The sequence below is a fragment of the Thermobia domestica genome, chromosome 1 (genome assembly GCF_964235325.1).
Source record: "Thermobia domestica chromosome 1, izTheDome1.hap1.1, whole genome shotgun sequence".
Classification (NCBI taxonomy): Eukaryota; Metazoa; Arthropoda; class Insecta; order Zygentoma; family Lepismatidae; genus Thermobia; species Thermobia domestica.
Window position 1 is genome coordinate 227227202 of NC_137454.1, and position 18356 is coordinate 227245557.

At 38.1% G+C, this 18356-nt stretch overlaps 1 protein-coding gene across 2 annotated transcripts in view; it reads left to right on the forward strand.

The window, feature by feature from the left end:
* Positions 1-18356, forward strand: part of LOC145694435 (phospholipase B1, membrane-associated-like) — a 41988-nt gene that overhangs the window by 20224 nt on the left and 3408 nt on the right. For both annotated transcript variants that reach the window (XM_081770667.1, XM_081770658.1), the window contains exons 4-7: positions 4345-4571; positions 6148-6307; positions 11872-12026; positions 13213-13357. In XM_081770667.1, the coding sequence (XP_081626793.1) occupies positions 4345-4571; positions 6148-6307; positions 11872-12026; positions 13213-13357 (687 nt within the window). The remainder of the gene's footprint in view (positions 1-4344; positions 4572-6147; positions 6308-11871; positions 12027-13212; positions 13358-18356) is intronic.

The following is an 18356-nucleotide window of genomic DNA, read 5'->3' on the forward strand; positions in this document are numbered from 1 at the left end:
ATAACCATTTTTACGTTATTTCTCAGCCTTCGCTCGTGTTTGTATAGAAAATAAAATGGCGATCACCATAGCAACGAAAAGGATGTGACGTCACACTAATTCAGTCTATTATATTATATGATCTCTCCTTCCTGTTAACCAAACATCTGCTTACAAACGACTCATATCAACGACATATGTAGAAAACGTTATTACTCAGAACGGATATTAAGCACAAATACAATATTTTATAAAATCGACGATGCACATTTGACATAATCTATTTTCAATAATACCAAACAAAGAAAATACTCTCTTTTTCATTTAAAAATTATGTTTTACTATATTATTCGTGAAAGCAAATCATGTTACGTGTACATGATATCGAATTAAATACTTAATGATTGTTCACCTCACTTTAGAAGTTCTATGATAGATTTCAATTTTTTTTACTCTTATATACGTTCATAAAGAATATAATGGGGTTAAAAATTGGGATTTTCTATTCTAAATGTCAGGTTACTTTGTGCTCTGAAGGATCCATGTACGAGATAACATATTTACTTGAGCACTCTAATGACTTACAGTATATTCGAGTTCAAGTAAGTTATCATTAGTCGTAGTCTGAATCAGGTAACTATATCTAGAAATAATTACAAATACGAGAAGAATTTTTAAAAATTTTCTTTATGAATAAAGGAAAGGAAATACGGCCTAAGAGTTTTGACCACTATTGGGAACAAAACCACAGTCAGGCTGGTCAAGGTCCACGTCTTCCTAGTTTGTATTTACCCCCGTAATTTATGCCAAATTATAGTGTACTGTTTGCTCCTTAAACAGCATGCTGCCCTCTAACGTGTGTACTGGTTGTGGGACCTGTAGTAAAAGGGTAGTTTGTCTTCCACAAGCAAAACTACTCAATATGAAGTAGCAAATTAGAGCATTCTACTCAATATGAAGTAGCAAATTGGAGCCGTATACATAACCTCACTGGTTTAGTATTAAAACAAATAAGGCTTATTTCTATCTCATTTGATTGTAAACAGGATGACAAAAAGTAATAACGATAATTTAAAAAAAAAATGGAAGTACAACACATCTGAATTCTTTCAAACTTATGGGTAGTGAGAGTAAGATTAAGTTAAAAGGACGTTTGTAAGTATGCTCAGTTCGGCGTGGGAGAACCGGGTTCGATTTCCGGCGGAAGCTCAAATATTACAGTTATTACGTTAAGCTGTATTTCCACGCCTTATATAGCTCGCTACTGAAAGAGGCGCTAAACTCAAATCAAATCAAATTAAGAACAACTTTGCTCAAAATGTCCTAGTCACTTCCTCGTATATCTTTATAAAGCTGTGTATTCTAAAAATAAACTTGAATTATATTTTGCTGTTCAAGATTCTTATTTCGATCCAAAACAATAAATTGCATTGCGTTATTATCATAAGAATATGATTTTTAAAGAAATGTAGTTATCCATTTTGTTAAATAACATTGTACTAGTAGACATATAACGTTGAATGTAGAGTGTTTCGGGTTGGTTACCTGTACGCTAGTTAACAATAATAAATATCAGATATGAGATTAAATGAATGTTGTCAAAAAGCTCATGAGTCGGCCAAGAGGTTTAGTCTTAGTTGTTCCCTATATCTTACTAATTAAAGGGAAGAGGAGGGGAGCGCACGGTTATTCAGTGGTAGAGTTCTTATCTCTGGTGTCCCTGGTTCGAGTAAATTTGTGATCGACAACATTGTGTTCGCTGGTTTTCTCGCGATACTCTCGTTTTCTCCCATACTCTCATTCCACCAATACTTCCATCATCATTCACTTGTCTTAATCATCAGCTTTTTTAACCTAAAGAGCATAACGTGGGACGTTAAACTGAAAAGTTCCATTTTATTTCATTTCCGAAGCCACACTGTAGTTTACTTGTATGCAACATGAATAATATTCAGTTCGTGCTATCCAGGACGAAGGTATCCATTTGGCATGAACTCCACTCGATCTAACGCTTGCCAACATCAGTGTAACACACAATGATACGATTGAGGTTGGACATCTCTAGGCAATTCTGACTGACATACGTATTGACTGTCTTTTGATTAATTAGTTGGTAGATTTAAAGTCCCGTTCGGCAAAGGGTATATGAGACGTGAACCTATAGTTTAACGTTGGATTCAAACCATGTGAGTTTCCATTGGAAATTGAACTTGAGTCTCCCGCACATCAGGCGTGTACGCTAACCATATAATCACGAAAGAGTCCGTATTTTCAATCTTTGTTAACAGTGAGGCTACATAGGTCGAGACCTACAGTTTAGACTGGAATCTAATTAGTGTAATGCTTTTGATCCTCTTCCACCAGAAATCGGTTCCGAGAATCGTGCATCAGTGACATGTGTTCTGGTTCCAAGATTAGGAAGCAAGGACGAACTGAGGAGTTGATTTGGATAAGGACTCTTGTAAAAAAATTTGAAATTTCACTGCGGAAATTTTTATTTTTCTTATTATCTTCTACATAGTTTGTTCAATTTGTCTTACTTAGCCTTTTTGGTAGGTTAAACTAGAATTTAGCGTTCCCCTTAGCATTAAAACTATATAAAACGAGAGATTCAAACCACATGAGCTCTCATCGCATTGCCTTAATGTGACACATACTTTGGTAAGCTTTGCATGGACAGAAGCCATTATCCTTATCTCTTACTCAATGCAATAGAACGCATTTCGATTCAAAACAATATACTATATAAATGTTTATCCAAATCAATTTTTCATATGTAGCCCATTAATAAGAGAGAATAAATTCAATTTTCAGTAACAGTTTATTTAAATTCTAACATTAGAATACAGTTTTCTACTATGCCTCTAAAATAATAGAATTTGAAAACTTGTCCGCGATTAGCAAATGTGGTTAGAAATATGCTAAAGTGACCCCCCCCCCAAAAAAAATGTAAATCTCCGAGAGCGAATAGGACTGATATTTGAGAATAAGATGTTGATTATCATTGGCTAACCATTAGATCTCTTCATTTGTTCGTTAACGTCACTTTGTAATAAAATTGAGATAATAGAAAACCGTTACCATCTTCCCCCGAGAAGACGTTCACTTCGAACGAAGGACTTCAATCAACATCCTATTAGTGATATCGTGGGTCAATGAAAACTTGATCCACCACACACCGTGACTCACGACTCACTGACCCACTATCAGTCGTGACCCACTCTGAACTACGATCCACCACCACCCACTGTGACCCCCTCATGAAATACTAAATTCTTCGCAAAAATTCGGACCCCCAATGCCCCTTAGGATATGAGTTGAGTTGAATTTGAGTTTAACGTCCGTTTCAGTAGCCAGGCTATATGAGACGGGACCGACCTACTGATTAACGTGGAATCTGAACCACGTGAGTTCCCTCCGGGAATCGAACCCGAGCCTCCCACGCCAAAGGCGCATACGCTAACCACTTAGCTACGAAGGAACCCACCCTGTATTGTAATGAAAGCGATATGATAACATCCCAATTGGGATTGGGGGCCTAACTATATACCAAAAGTAATTTCATTTGTCTTTGACATTTGGCCGTGATGATCACACACACATAATTACACTTATTTTTGTATATATGATGTTAGAGGTAAATCAAGAAAAACATTTTCACTAGTCAGCTCTTCTAAAAACGTACAGACTGTGTTTCGAAAGCGAAGTAGTAAGTCCTATTACTTTATTACAATTATAAATTCAATATCCAAAAGAGCCTAAAGTTTTTTTTTCACGTACATATACTTATCTTAGGTAAGTAAATAGAAACAAGTAAAAAAGGAAGAAAAATGAAGGCCTTGAAAGTAAAACGTAGACAAACTGACCAGTATTCAGAAGATGCTGTCTACAATGCATTGAACACAGTGGGTCGGTGGGTCAGTGTGTCAGAGTGGGTCACGGTGGGTGGCCCACTCAAAAGTCTTGACCCACTCCATCTCTGCATCCTAGTAGTCCGTATCCAATACGAATTTAACGTCAACTACCAAGGAATTCATTCAAATATATCATTTTCCTCACATCACACATGCTGTGAAACTGTTAATGGGTTGTGTATCTATATAAATACGTATTATACTTTATTTATTTTCTTTGAATTATAATATACTTTAATCCCGTCTATTTGAAGGTAGAAAGCTATTGGTGCAGATCGATTGACAGTGAGTGAATAATTATAAAGTGTAGTATTGGCTTTAAATCAATTGATTAGTTAGACTCAATAAAATACAAGGCATATAGAATACCACTTGTAATATTTCAAACAATAATACCATTCTAATATTCTTATTATTTCAAGAATTCCCATTAATTTTCTGTCTTTTACAGGTGGAGAAGGTACATGGAGGAAATATTTAACTCTTCCCAATATTTTAAAAGAGTACAACCCTCGGCTTATTGGATATGGTAAAGGGACGTCCTTTTCTTACGGACGACAGGCTCGTTTTAATGTGGCGGTCAACTCAGTCCCAGATGATGATCTGCCGTATGAGGCCAGAATAGTTACTGCAAGAATGAAAAATGATCCTCAGGTGGATTTTGAAAACGACTGGAAGGTACTGTTAAGTTTCAAGAAATATTACGCACGGAACTATAAAATTATTTTTTCTACTTTCACACGATTTGGATTTGTTGCTTCTGAAAGTAAACATAAATTACTAATCTTTTTGTCTTCACTTTTCCATATGTTAAACAAGGCACAACCCAAATATTGATATTCTTCTTTATACTTTCGAGAAATTAAATTGATTTTTTTAAAATTAAAAGTGTCGTGAGCATTAAATACACATAACTAAACAAAAAAAATCGCATTTTACCCCATGATCTTGGGTATTTTGAGAGGCAAGAGGGCTCTGAAAATCGTTATTCCCTCCACATGTTCAGCCATACGTACAGTTTCTAAATTTACATATAATAAATAGTTACATATTCGTTTGGGACACCTCAATAAAACTAAAACCCCTAAAAAGTAACGAATTATCTTTTCTAAATGTTCTATTTTTCAAATGCTTCTTAAAAATCTTTTTCTTCAAATCTTTAGTTATCCAGGAGTCAATTACGTCTTAAAAACAGCGCTTAAAACTTTATTTCATTAATTCTAGGTAGAAAAATACCTATTGTAAACTAATTAGTTTTGCAGATTATTTACATACATATATTGATAACTTTTCCTATTACAGTAGAATATCTGTAATGGATAGCATTGAATAAGAGAACGTTCAGAACTTTGAAACCAGTGCTGGATCTAGATCGTAAAAGCTGGGGGGGGGGGACAGCCGGAATCCAGACTATGATAGGTTTATCATGAGTTTACTATAAACTTTCAAAAATATATAAATAATAGATTAAATTATTTTTGTCACACAAAACTGAGTCCCATTTTTACCTAATCCCATTTCGCCTATAGGCTTAACAACCACTGATTTCTCCAAGATAATAATTTGCACTATTTTAGGCAACATAGAAATTCCCATCTTGCCTAAAAGGAAAAGAAGGGAGACGGAAATATATATATTTTTGAGAAAATGTTTGTATTAAATTAATGACCATCAACACTACAAAATTATGAAATCATAAGCACATTAGAAACAAATCTACATAATTGATTAATATCTATTAATGAACGTATATATGAAAATCTATAACCTAATATTTCAATATTGATTGTGTATGTCAGTTATCCAATTAATATGAAAGATTTACTTCTAAAATATAAATAAAAATATTAAATTTGTTTTCGAGTAATTCGAATCTTGATTTTTTTCCTTTACAATATTGCCCTTATTCATTGGAGAAAGAGCTGAAAATCGAAAAATCACTCTAGAACCTCATGAAGCCCATAAAATTTGATATCTACGTATGTTTACACACCAATTGATGAATGGAAAAATATACGACTGACAAACAAACAATAATAATTTTGTCAGCATATATGGACTATCTCACTTCAAATGGTGGAATTTTTCATCTTCCACAAATCAGGGGTTGACAAGCCGTTAAGTGAGATGAGAGGACACCCAGGGTGCAATTCGAATCTTTCGAATACTTCCCTTTCAAAATATTAAATCTTTACCTTTCAAAGAAGTAAATTAAAGTATTGTACTTTCACCTTGACCTATTTTTTCGCCACAGATAATTACAATCAGCATAGGAACGAATGATCTGTGCAGTTACCATTGCCATGAACCAGGAAGGCATACAGCTGAAATGCATAAAAATAATTTACAAGAAGCACTGGATTACCTACAAGAAAATGTTCCGCGAGCTCTTGTAAATTTGGTGCGTGGTTTCGGTAAGTCATTCAAGTAGTGTTGTAATTGTCAAAAGAACATGTTGGTTACATTTACAACTTTTGTTTAATAATGTAAGAAAAGTAGCTTTGGAAATATTCTCATTATTAACGTTTTTTTTTTGCCTGCTAGCAATTGCTAGCAACTACCCGAAGAGGGTTACGCCCTCTGTAGGGGAAGAGAGGTAGATGTACTATTGCAATATATTGGAAAACAATAGATGGGTTATGGGTTGTTAAAGAAGCATTTTTATTAACAAACAATTCAGGTCATTATGGTTTTAATAACCATAATCATGAGGTTGGTTTAAGGTTTAGATGTGAAAGAGCATCAAAGCAGATGGATGAGAGCAGATGAGAATGAGGTGCAGTTCACATCACAACACATAGGTTTTGTTAGTATGACAAATGCGTGTTATCTTCTCGCCTAGGGGCGACGCTAGGCATTAATGAAGACAAGGGTGCCCTGTTAGAACGGTAGGTATTACTGTGCATATGATGGCCAGATATGAGGGAGATGAGCATCTGAAGAATATGGTTCGTAGTAACGACTGTCTGGGTGGTCAGGGGGAATAGTGTAGCGGTAGAGAGTAAGCAGTAATGAAAGCGGAGGAATGAAAGCAGCAGAGGGGGAGAGATTGCGGGCGTGTTCTTCAAATGTTTGCTGTAAAAGTGGATGGTTTGACTGCAGACGCCGGGTAATATATTTTGTGCGAAGTGTTTCCAGATGATAGAGGATGTGTGGAAATGTGAGGCGATCATAGAGGTCCCGAGTTGGACTGGGCAACTTAATTCGAAAAGCAATGCGCAAGGCATGCCGTTCAAGAATTCGTAGTTTCTCATAGTATGATGGTGGTGCAGATAACCAGGCGGTAAAACCGTAAACAAGTATAGGTCGCAGAAAAACTTTATAGGTGTTCAGGATAGTAGTCGCAGAGAGTCCCCAGGTTGTTCCAGTAAGACTTTTCAGCAAATTGAGACGACCATATGCCTTTTTTGCGATAGCTTGCAAATGGGCCGACCATGTAAGGCGGTGATCGAAAGTAAGACCAAGATATTTGACAGTACGAGAAGGCTTGAGAGGTACATTTTGAACAGTAAGATTCAAGAGACTAGGATTACGGTGTATACGAGAGCGGTATTTCGGTGATAGGAATACAATAGCTTGCGTTTTTGTCGGATTTATTTTCAAGCGCCAGTGAGAGCACCAATCGACAAAGGTATTGATAGCATCTTGTAAGGCCAAATTAAGATGGTGGATAGTTTTGCCAGTGGCGAGCAGTGCAGTATCGTCTGCATACTGAAAGAATTGTACTGTAGCTGGAACAGCAGGAAAGTCGGCAACATACAGAATGTACAGTAAGGGTGACAAAGCCGATCCTTGTGGAACCCCAGAATGAAGAAAAATTGGAAAGGAGCAACTGAAATTAATATAGACGTAGGCCAGGCGACAAGTGAGAAAATTACAAATGAAGCGGAGGTAGGCAATAGGCAATCTGAGCTGCTTCAGTTTATAAATAAGAGCTGGATGCCAGACCTTATCGAATGCCTTTTCCAAGTCAAACAGGACCAAGCAAGATGGATGTCCTGTGTTAAAATGGTTGTAGATGGAATTAGTAAGGCGAAGTAGTTGGTCGTTGATGCTGAAAGACGGTCTAAAACCAGCTTGTTCAAGAGGAAGGCTGTTGTGTAGTGCCAGATAGCAGTGAAGACGTTTGACAATGATACGCTCCAGAATTTTGCAAAATGTTGATGTTAATTGAATGGGACGATAAGAGCTGACAGTGTGAGCAGGTTTGCCTGGTTTGAGAAACATGAGAGTTTTGGATGTTTTCCAGTCGACAGGGACATAGCCAGTACGTAGAATAAATGTATATATAAGAGCAAGCAAATATAAAACAATATAGGGGCTTTCTCGAACGTGCCTGTATGTAATAGAGTCTATACCAGGAGCTGTGTTACGTCTATGAGCAACAACAGAAGTAATGTCAGATATCAAAATTGGCTCAGTAAGAGGATTGTTCTCGGGAAGAGTATGTTGAATATTTGGTTGTAAATGTGGAGAGTCCAGATTGAGCCTGTCGACGGGATGAGGACGATGAGGTAAATCAGGCGTCAGTGGTGTAAATATTTCCTGAAGGTACTGTGCAAACGCATTAGCCTTGTCAGTATCGGTATGAAGAGGCGTATTATTGTCAATAAGAGGGTAAGTTGTTCGAGTATTTTGCCCAGTGAGTTGCCGAAAACGCTTCCAATACTGCGTTGGATGAGAAAGAGAACCGAGATGGTTGCAAGTTTTGATCCAGCTCCGTAGTTTGTAAGCTCTGAGATAGTTGTGAACGGTGCGTTGAAGTTGTCGGTGGTGATGCAGGGAGTCTAGGTTGCCAGTAGCGACGAAATCCCTATAAAACTGACGAGAACGTTTTATCAACGGCAGGTATTGTGGAGGCAAAGATGGTCGAAAGGCAGAAGTAGTAGATGTAGGAATGTACTTGGCAGTAGCATTTCGCATGACAGTAGTCAGAGATTCGAGACAATGATAGAGGTCTGATTCGGTACTTGGTGGCGATAGCTCAGAAAGATTTTCTGTGAGATGCGATCTGTATGCAGTCCAATTTGCCTTATCATAACGATAGGTAGTTCGTGGAGGTATATCCTGAAAAGAGGTAGCCGAACGAGTTGTAATAAGGAGTTTTATAGGAGCATGATCGCTGCCAATGAGATCAAGTACTTCAACAGAGCTACGATGAGATATGTTGCTCGACACAATAACTATATCCGGGGTAGTCTGGCTAGAAGGCCTGGTAGGTTTCGGCAGTGGTAGTGTCACACCGGTAGTATGGCTAGTGATATAATTGAGAAACTGGTCTCGCTGAGTCGCCGGACGGCTGTGTAAATTCACGTCTGCCATGATTATATAGGTGCGAAAATTATTGGAGATGTATTGAAAGAAACTGAATGGAATATCATGACCAGGACGGATATAAAAAGTGGCAACTGTTACATAGAGTTCTTTATAGTATAAAGATGTGATAAGATGTTCAGGAATATTTTGTAAGACGGGTGAATGACTGCAAAATGGGATGGAAGGAGAAAACCCAATCGCTACTCCCCCGTTGGCTCGCCTGGCTGCTATGGTGCTATCCTGCCGTAACAATTGAAATCGAGGTATGCGACATGCCATGTTGTGTGAGAGATGAGTCTCATTAAGCAGAAAGGCATGGATCTTTTCTTCAAGCAAAAGCGCTTCAAAGAGCGGCTTGTGCTGTGTCAGAGAACGTATGTTCAAAAACAAGAAGGAGAGCGCCATAATGCAATGAAGAGAGACAAGGTGGCTTTTAAACCTCGGTTTCCAGTACATTTGAATGATAGTAAACATTATTGCCAGAATATGTGGGAGAGATGGTAACGTTGAAAATTGCCTTGGCTGCGTACTGAATTTGTTGAGCGATATGGTTACGTAAGAATGGGTGGATGTTTTGTAAAGACAGAGTAAGAAATTTTAAAAGCTGATGGACAGTTACAGGCTGTTGAAGAGCGGGATTTGTAGGTGGTTGGATTTGCTCGGGTATGCGCAGTGGCACTACTGTCTCTGGTTTTGATGGCTCAGGAGCTGGTTTGGATCGGCATTTGTAACTATATGTTGGGTGTGAATTTTCTTGACATGTGGAGCACGTCGGAGGTGATTTCAAATTAGTACAACTACGTGTAGGATGTGGGCCCGAACAGTAGCCACACTTAAATGGGTTTCTACACTGAGATGTAGAATGTTGTCCATAGACCTGACAGCGCTCACAGCGAAGAGGTAATGGAGAAGAAGTCCTGGATGGTTCTACACGATGGCGCTGTTTGTAGATATATGCACCACGAGTTAGCAGGTCATCAATGGTCTGCTGTGAACTGGTAAGTACGCGCACCATGTATGTCGGACCATGGTCGCCTTTGATCCGGATGCATTTGATGATAAGGTAGCCCTCTAACTTGAGTTCTTCGAGGATCTCATCGTCGGTATAACTCGAATCTACCCCACGAATAACAACAGAAAGAGTAGGTGATTTCTTCGGCGGAGGTGGCTGTTTGGTACGTTGGTCACTGAGCTTGGTCATTGTAGATTTCTTTCCGAAAATCTCGAAACTGAACTTGTTCCGGATTGTACGGAGAAACTCTGGATCAGGTGTCTTGATAATCATTCCGTTCCTGGTCTTTATGATTTGAGTGATATTGACACGAGGTAGGTATTTAGTAATCTGAACGAAAAGAAGTTTCGTGTTAGTGAATTTCGGGTCAAAATTCTGAAGTAAATAAGAATAGATAGCAGGGCGACCCGGTGGAGGTAGATTAGGAAACTGGTTATCGTCTCGAATGTCAATATTCATGGAAGATTCAGAGCTGGCGTCACTGATCTTATGCTGTCGTTTAGCAGGCGGCAGTTTTGTTGATGCTACTGGTGAACGGGAGCGAGCTGAAGAGCCCTGGCTGGCAGAAATCCATTCCAATGAATGACATCTTCGTCTGACCGATGTCCCGGAAGAACAAGAGGGTTGTGGTATAACTGGTGGTAAACCGGAGTGTTGGCCACTCACAGGTTGAGATGCCATAAGGCACGTTTGGGTTGATGGTAATCTCCGTTCTGTAGTAAGGTATAGTGGAAATGATGATGATGATGATGATGAAGAAGAAGAAGAAGAAATGATGAAGCTAAGCTTCCAAAAATCTTGTACACTGATGTGTACGGTAAGGCAGTATCCACTTGGGTGAAACCCTTAGTCTCTCTCACTCTCTCGCCCGTAACTAAGACTTGCCGTGCTTGCGTCCACAAGCACGTAATAATCCTAGCCTAGACTTGGCAATGCAAGCAGTGCCTCCAGTGAGAAAGCTGGAAACCAGCGAAGTATGACCTGTATTAACGTTAAGTTAAACTCGAATTAAGTCATGTTTTGAATATTACATACGTATGAGTACCTACTATTATTTGGTGATAGTAAATTTACACTATAATTATTTATTATCTGAACACCTCCGAGTAATAAAGTCAAATAAATTGTTTCTTTAAAATACAGTGTTTGATGTAAAGGTAAACGAACAGGTAAGTGGAAAGTTTTACACACATGTGATTCCATCAGCAGTAATTATCAAATATATATTAAGAATACCAAGTACCATACAATTGGAACATCTAAGATAGAAGAAACAGGTTAGAAAACTCACAAAAATTCTCACTTAAGATTACAGGCCTGAAAAAGCTGCTATACCTCTTCGACCGAGTGCACTGGGAATCTAACACGGCCCACGGGATCATTCGCACCAAAGATGAGAGCGTTAACATCTACGATGTATAGTGCCACTAAATTTTGTTGTTACAATTTCCTGTGTAATAATGAGTAAATATGTATCATAATTTGAAATATGCATTGTCTCATCAAATCCACTGTAGCTATAATACAAAAAGTTTGCTTTGTAATTTCGAAAATAATGTTAATGGAAAGTATTTCATTGTAAAATGGGTAACGAAAATAGTTAACTTACTTCCCTTTTTTCTTTTTCCTTTATGTGTTTCGTCCTGGAAGACGTGAAGGTGTATAGGGATATTAAAAACAAGCCTTTTAGGTGTTATTTGTCTCATACCATTGAGTGCTCATGTTTGTTCGGGGGACGCGAAGAGGAGAAGGTTCCAAACACGTTGAGGCTGCAACAAGAATACTGGGAAGCAGAGAAGGAATTGGTAAGCCTACATTTTACTAGTGGAATTTTCCATTGGGAAGGTTTGGGATACAAGGTGTTTATATTAATTAGTGATTAGTGATTCCATCATAGTATATACCTTAATGTTTTGCAACACAACAATTGCATTTGTTGAACTTAATTTATCGAATACAATCATTATGGGGTGACTTGTTCTTAAATGGAGACTATTTGCCATAAGAGACTGTAAAATTCTTCTATAAAATTTAATACCGCTCAATATTACCTCTGTGTCAAACTGGTATAACAAGACCAGTGTTTGCCGCAATACCGTCCCTTGGTGACGAAATAACATACTAAAGGGGTGGTTATCTTGTATTAACACCGTCCGGCTTATGCAGAGTCGTTTTGACATGTGATTAGTTTCATGCTAAAGGCTTGACTACTGCAGGAAAGATATGTTAGTCGAACTCTTTAGTATGTCACTAATCACATGTCAAAACGACCCTGCATAAGGCCCCGTAAGTTTTTGATGTGTACTCTCGCTACTAAAAGGGGGCATTAAACTGAGTTTAATCAATCAAACCATATAATTATTCTTATTGTTATAAAATACTGTTTAAAGGATACATAGTTTTATTAGCATACATTTGCAAAAATTTTTTTAAGAATAAAAAAAACGTCAATATATAAGATACCAAATTATAGCTCTGACCAGGTTCAAACAAAATTCAAACCAGCTTTCGAGCGATAACATTAGTGTTGTTCGCCTCATTGCTACATAGCTTACCTTATTTTACATTATGCAAATTAGTATATTCCTACAGTATTGAAGTGAAGATTGTTTATGGAGTTTACTATTTGCTTGCAAAGCATGCCTTTTACTACAAATAAAATATCACTATTAATAACTTTCTATTGTGTAGCTCTCTCGAAGCATTACAAATATCAGTTAAAAATAATATTTTGAGATGTGTAAGTTACAGTCAGTGGTGGATCTAGCCCAGGGCCGGTGGGCCTAGGCCTCTCCAGTTTTTCAGCGACAAGAATATTTTAAGCTATTATTTATATATTTTTGAAAGTTTATAATAAACTAATGATAGTACCATAGTCTGAGTTCAGGCTGTCCCCCCCAGTTTTTACATTTTAGATCCGCCTCTGCTTACAATTCAATATATATATTGTATTTATGTACATATACACAAAATATTTCATTCTATTCGTAGGTAGAAAGTGGCAGATATGATGTGAAGGACGACTTTACTGTTGTTCTGCAGCCATTTTCAGGGAAAATGTTTGAAGACACTGAAGTAGATAACTCTGCGTTTGCAATTGATTGTTTTCACTATAGCCAAAGAGGAAATGCCAGAGGTAAATCACAATTCAAGTTTCTTAATGACCTTATACTGTACAATCGGATATAACAAGACTTTTTACTAAATAATTGAACCCTCTCTTTAATCCAAGAACTCTGAATATACAATATACTAACTAACTAACTCTATGGCCTATGGAACCCGGAGGTTCAATGCCGCGTTCACAAAAGCTCTCCACTGACTTCTATCCTTAGCTAACTGCATCCAGTTTCTACTTTGTATTCTAATCTCTGCGAGATCCATATTAATATTGTCCTCCCATCTGCGCGTAGGTCTTCCTAATGGTCGTTTTCCGATTGGTCTTCCAGTCAAGACTTTGAAAACGTTTCTACTTTCTTCCATACTAGCTACATGACCCGCCCACCCAAGCCTCTAGACTTGACGACCCTAACAATGTTAGGTAAACCATATAACTTATGTAGTTCCTCGTTATGAAGTTTCCGCCATTCCCCATTCCCTTTCCTCTTGGGTCCGAATTAGGGATGGCCAGACGGATCCGGATCTCGGATATCCGGATCCTACAAGATCCGGATCCGGATCCTATAAGATCCGGATCTCGGATCCGGATCCGAAATTTCGGATCTTGGATCCGGATCCGGAATTTCGGATCTTGGATCCGGATCCGGATATCCGGTTCCTGGATCCGGATCCGAAATTTCGGATCTTGGATCCGGATCCGAAGTTTCGGATCTTGGATCCGGATCCGGAATTTCGGATCTTGGATCCGGATCCGGAATTTCGGATCTTGGACCCGGATCCGAAGTTTTGTATCTTGGATCCGGATCCGAAGTTTTGAATATTGGATCCGGATCCGGATATCCGGTTCCTGGATCCACACCCGAAAATTCGAAGTTCAGATTCATACTCCTGTTTTGAATATTTTAGGCCTTAGATTGAGACCCAGAACTAAAATATCCATATGTATAAAATTGACTAGGTGAATTTTATCTAACTCAATGGGAAGACAATTCAATTTAAATGACAAAAGATTACATCAAAATCTCATTTTCACATTTTTCGGGTTAGACCATTGTTCCGCACACCCCATCATTTAGTCTTTAGTATATCTTTAAACGTACTACAAGTATGCCACTTTCATCTGAAGTCAGTAGTTGTATAGATCTGCCTTTTGTTATATATTAATCGAGTTAGGATTAAAATTCGATTGTTTGTGAGACCTATGATAATATTTTCAGAATGAGTTATAACGTTGAAAAACTGCATAGTAATGCTGCATATTTTCTTTGTGCCACATTGGAATTTAATGTAGTCTATCTTATACAATCGGCTCTTATGATTAATTCAATGATCTGAACTCCTGCAGCATTACGCTAAAATCATGGATGTCTTTGAATTTTCGTCATCATTTCTATTTTTTTTTATTACGAGCAAAATAAATATCATAAGCGGTATTTTACATAATACATATAGACGCAGATCAGTCAGTTGATTGCTTAAAGTTTATAGCAAAGCTATTACATTTCTAAGACACTGGCGGCCTTAGGACAAAATCCATGGCTTTCCCATAAAATCTTAAATATCTCTTTATAAAAAGAACAAAGTCCTGAGTGACTGAGTGAGTGAGTGACAGATCACCGTACAGACCAAATCGCTTAAGCTACAAACTTGAAATTTGGACAGTTTATAGGGTTTGTGACGTAGGATACCACTAAGGAAGGACTTTGGGAAATTCGACGAGGAAGGGGGGAAATGGGGTGGAAAATATTGATGATTCTTGACGTTAGATACTTCAAATTTGGTATTTGGGTTTCTCATTGAAAATAATTTGATACTTGTTAAAGTGCTTTTTGATTTTATTTAAATTAGAAGGGGCAGGGAAGATGTAGAAAGTAAAAGAACGGGTGGTAATTGCAATTATTGCAATTAGTATAATAATATGCCTGTATCTCGGAAACTTAAAGGGTTAGAAACATGGAATTTGGTATTTGGACTTCTCACTTAAAATAATTAGATACGTATTTCAACGTTTTTTTTTTATGTGTGGCCCAGAAGGGAAGAAAAGGGGCGAGAAAAAAATTAAGTGGGGATTACAATTATTGTATTAATATGTTATATCCTTTAAGGTTAGAGACTTGAAATTTGGTATTTGCACTTCTCATTGAAAATAATTTGACATGTGTTTCAGTGTTTTTTGGCGTTTTAGTAAAAAGGAAAAGAAAAGAGATGGAAAGGAAAGAGGGTGGGGATTGTAATTATTATAATAACATGTCGATATCTGGGAACCTCTGAAGATTAGGAGCATAGAATTTGGTATTTGGACTTTACATTTGAAATAATTAGGTATGTACTTAAGCGTTTTTTTGATGTATGTCTTAGAGGGGAAGTAAAGGGGCGGGGAGAAAAGACTTTTATATCTCGGAATCCTGGAATGTTAGAGAAATGAAACTTGTTATTTGAACAAAAATTCGTTATCTTGTGAAATGAAATGCTTGTGTTTTACATCCCACGTTTATGCCGGTTAGGCTAAAGGAGACGGTGATTATGAGAAATAAATGAAATGAAGAAAGTAGGAGGAAACGGGAAAACCCCGAGAAAACCCACGAGCACGGTGTTTGTCCACCACAAAGTCCACACGGTGCAAACTGGGATCGAAACAAGGACCCCAAGCACCGGAGGTGAACGCTCTACCACTGAGCCACCGCGGCCCCTTAAAAATTCGTTATGTTTGCAGGCGTATGATGTGCGAGGCCGTAGACCGAGCAAATGTGTGGGCTGGGGGGAAAGCCCCCATGTACTCGCACTGAAATTCGGTATGTCTCGGGATACCGGAATGTTATTACATACAATTTGATATTTGAACTGAGATTCGGTATGGTTGTAGGTTTACGAGGTACGAGGTCATAGGCCGATCAAATGAGATATCAGAGGGTCTAAGGGCAAATCCCCAGACATTTCTTTTTAAATTGATTATGATTAGAGGCTTTTGTGGTGCGAGGCCCTAGTAACGGGGGTCTAGTGGCGAAGCCCCCAACTAGCCGAGGTCTATTAAGTATATAAATGTATTTGCGTAATGACTGGAAATTGCATGTATGCCTGTGGACAAAATTGCATAAGTAGCCACGAGAAATGACAATCCTTTAAGATAAAAATTTTAAAAAGCTACCAAAATGTACTCTTGAATGAGTTGTATAAAATTATGTTTGCGCAGGGGCGAATCCAGAACGGACTCTTGGAGGGGGCGGATGGATTCTTAGGGGGCGGTTGGGGATGCTAGCAGTGAAAAATTACTTAGATGATCTGAAATTGCCACAAATTACTACTAAAGTACACTGTTAATGGTGGCGCTGGGTAGGGGCAAACGACTTTTCGCCCTCCCCCTGCATCCGCCTATGTGTTTACATGAATGATATAGCTCCTTATACAACCTATGCAGAGTTAATAGTAGTGGATTACTAATTACAAAGATACGTGTTACTGCTCGAGGCTCCATATGGTATTTTGTATACACATACAGTACATTAATACATTGATTTTGATACATTAATTGCCATTTAGAACTTCATCTCTACTACAATTCTTAATTCTAACTGTAGTGGTACGGTCACAGAGAAACGTATTTTTAAAGAGAGAAAAAAAATGCTCATCAAGAGCAAGAAAAGGAAGTTGCTCCTTAATTTGATTTGATCTATATTTTATGGGCTGTTCTATTAGCAATGGCCTAGCCCATCACGACTAGGAAATGGCCTCATTCAGTGACCACAATAACTCAGAAAGAATTAGAAAAGTAAGCAGCCAGAGTCTAATGAAGAAGCTTGGGCTTGAGACTGAGGTTTCATCCCAGCATTTGACTAGTGTTACAGAAAACAAAGGACAAATTTCCACCAGGACGACAGCTTTAAAAAAGATTTACTACCTTTTCGGTCAAGTATTTCCACTAGAATCTAATCTGACAATGAGATTGCTATCATCTAACTCGACAGTTTTACTCAATCAAATTTGGAGTAATTGTGACATATTAAGGCACGAAAACCAAATATCAACAGAATGAAGGGAACGCAAAGCTGTCACACGATCAGATACCAAAAGTGTCTTAAAATCTTATTTTAAGCATAGGAATGAAAATCACTTTGTCAATAATTTCGAAAATTTTGCTGATTCGGAACACCCGAATTTTCTGACACGGAGTTTCGAATCCGGATCCAAGATCCGAAATTTCGGATCCGGATCCAAGATCCGGTTTTTCGGATCCGGATCCAAGATCCGAAATTTCGGATCCGGATCCAAGATCCGTATTTTCGGATCCGGATCCAAGATCCGCTTTTTCGGATCCGGATCTAAGATCCGAAATTTCCGGATCTGGCCATCCCTAGTCCGAATATTCGTCTCAGGATCTTGTTCTCAAATACTTTCAGTCTATGCAATATCTCTCTTGTATCTTTCAGTCTCTTGTATAAAATTGTGTTGAAGCCTAATTGCAGCAGAGCGACTGAATGCGACATTCTGCCATCGGTATTGAGATTAAAGGGATGTTTTAGTGGTTGTGGGAATAAAATATAAGCAACGAACAAGATACTCACACAGTGCAATATGCGGTGGAATAGATCGTATGGCGTTTACCTATCAACTAGGTGGACCGAGTTTGATCGCTAATAGAGACGAAACTTCTCATCGTTTTCCTCTTTCAAATATGGCTTTGTGCTTCACCCAGACTCTTTACAGTGGATACTTACGACAATCTGGAAAAGAAAAGGGACCTGAATGTGGCACTGATTACATCACCAGCATGACTGCCGAAGCAGTGTGACCATCCAACAAAATTAATTCGTACTAAACTTTGCAGGAAAAAAGTACTAGATCTGGCGAATGAGGAATGGCGGAAACTTTATAACGAGGAACTGGATAATTTATACCTTTACCTAATATTGTTAAAGCCAATAAGTCTAGGAGGCCCAGGTGCACAGGTGATGTAGTCAGAATGGAAGAAAGTAGAAATGTTTTCAAAAGTTTAACTGGAAACCCATTTGGATAATGGC